Source organism: Leiobunum rupestre, chromosome 1, assembly GCF_980474605.1.
Source record: "Leiobunum rupestre chromosome 1, qqLeiRupe1.1.hap1, whole genome shotgun sequence".
Taxonomy (NCBI): domain Eukaryota; kingdom Metazoa; phylum Arthropoda; class Arachnida; order Opiliones; family Sclerosomatidae; genus Leiobunum; species Leiobunum rupestre.
In genome coordinates, this window is record NC_143384.1 from 66,035,031 (window position 1) to 66,037,279 (window position 2,249).

Here is a 2,249-nt window from a genome sequence, read left to right on the forward strand (position 1 = left end):
CCTGTGATAGTGCCTTAGTTCGCACACTACTGCACACCTAAAAAACTAAAGGAGTCTGCATGTGAAGTGTTTGAATCATTGTATTAACAAAAACAAATAAAAGTTTTTATTCACTATAAGCACTTTAACAAAGTTACATAGAAATAAAAGAAATTAGCACAAGGTTGCCAGGTAATCGGCAAGCGAAGCACCCGGGGGGAACGAGTTAAGAACTGATGCTGCGTTCCCTCTTTGAACCGCAATAGCAATTCTTTGGGTGAGAAATTCCACCGATCGCGGCTCGCCGGTAACCTCACGAATTCGACGCCCGATGGCATGTATGAATGCCAAACCGTCCCGACCAAAGGAGCCGAGGGTTTCGATGGCGACAGCCTTAAACTTGTATTGACTCTCGAGGCCCTCGTATTTGACTTTCTTCTTTTGTTCAGCCTGGGTAGCCGCCCAGAGAGGGGCTGAGGAAGAAGAGGCCAAATACGAGGACGCTAGAGGGTCGGTACAGGTGAAGTCCCAGACGAGGGATTTCCCGCCCGACCAAGGGACCAGGGTTAATCCGTCTGGGCGTTTTCCGTCATCACGCGAAAGACCCGGCGGCTCCAGGATGCACGGAACTCCAGCGGAGACCAGGGCGCGTTTTAAAAGGTCGTTCACAGCACCGTAAAGTCGACCCGCGCTACGCTTACAGCTAAGACCATGGGTGCCGAAAGAGTCAACAGCACTTCCACAATTACACGAATGCGGCACACAGATGCGGGCGCCCAGGCGAAGGCCGACGGCGATTCGAAATGAATCGTCGTTTAAGAGGGTGCCAAGAGAGGGCGAGGGGAGCGCGTTCAACCAGCATCCCGACTCCTTAGATTTTACCGAGTGCAGTCTTGCCTTGTCCCTATCAGTGACAGCACAGTCCCACAGGAAAGCGGACGACTTTTCGACAAATGGGCTCTCCCACACTTTTTGATGGGGCCAGTGGTCAGAGGGCGGTAAATTTGCGTCTGTCCTGAGCTTTCACTGTCTTAAGGCATCATGAAACGCGGGATCTGAAGAGACGGAAATTGACACGGGTAGAATGTCGCGCACCAGGCCGACTACGCTGGAGGCCGAAGCCAGGAATGCTGGCAGAGATAAAGTAGCCGCGTGTCGAACTCCAAGACCGCCCGCTGCCACCGGAAGCGAGGATTGTATCCAAGGAGCGTCGTCCATCAAAGTATTTGTGACGTCTTGCAGCGCAACACGTAGGGTATCGTCGAACGACTGAAGCCCGTCCTCGAATCGCCAGACAGGGGAGCTACGTAGAAGATACGAGAGCTTAGGAATAGCCAACGAGTTCTTTAAGAGGAAGAAGCCGTGATGAGCCGATATGTCTTTGAGGTTCCCGACCATTGTTTTTAGCGCCGCAATCTTACTCGTGATGCAAGAGGAAATAGCTTCGTCCGAAAGGGGCGCACCGAGAAGGACGTAATCGGAGCGAGCGACTGTTGAGATACCAGGGGCTGCCGATTCGAAAAGGGACTGAAAGTAAGCTTGATCAAATAAGCCCGGATTCAGGATAAGAAGCTCGCACTTCGAAGGGTTTAGTGCCAGACCGATGTCCGATGAAAGTTCTTGCAGGAGGTTTAAGTCTTTGAGGACCACTTCGGGGCTGTCGCCGAGTGAAGAATCGTCTAAATACCAGATATTCAGCTCTGACTTCATGCGGGAAGCTACACGCTGCACGATGAGACAAAATAAGGCTGGGCCCAATGGATCCCCTTGTTGAATACCTCTGTCAGAGGGAATGTGCGATTCGCCATAGGTGAGATGAGAGGACCCCTTGTAGCACTGACGTAAAAACGGAAAGAGATCGGGGAGCTCCTCATACACGCAGTGGAGGAAACGATCCCTACGAACCATGTTGAAAGCGTTGCAGAAATCAACTTTCAGCAAGACCTTGGTCTCCTGGTGAGGGTAGTTGACATAAATGCGGGCCGCGAGAACCAAAACCCAACTGCACTGGACGAAGCAAAGGGCCAAGAGTTGGCATAATATGGGAGCAGGCCAACTTGGCGACCAGCCGACGTATGGTATTGCCAACCGCTATTGGACGAACGCCGCCGTATTTCTTTTTAAGGGCGCATAAAGAGGCACCATATAGGATGGGGCAGATATCCGCAGGAACACGGCCCGCGAGCATGAGGTTGCAGAGGTGTGTTAGGGATTTGAGAAGAGAATCACCCACCGCCCCAGCGCCGGGACCAATCAAATCTTTTAAGTGT

At 52.0% G+C, this 2,249-nt stretch overlaps 1 protein-coding gene across 1 annotated transcript; it reads right to left on the minus strand.

The window, feature by feature from the left end:
* Nucleotides 1–1,002: 1,002 nt before the first annotated feature.
* Nucleotides 1,003–1,887, minus strand: LOC149966164 (uncharacterized). Its single transcript, XM_090167400.1, has one exon. It carries the CDS (start codon nucleotides 1,885–1,887, stop codon nucleotides 1,003–1,005), a length of 885 nt encoding a protein of 294 aa, XP_090023526.1.
* Nucleotides 1,888–2,249: the final 362 nt, after the last annotated feature.

What these genes read in the sequence shown, in the direction of transcription:
- LOC149966164 (XM_090167400.1), bottom strand. Translation starts at nt 1,887, where the DNA reads ATGGTTCGTAGGGATCGTTTCCTCCACTGCGTGTATGAGGAGCTCCCC.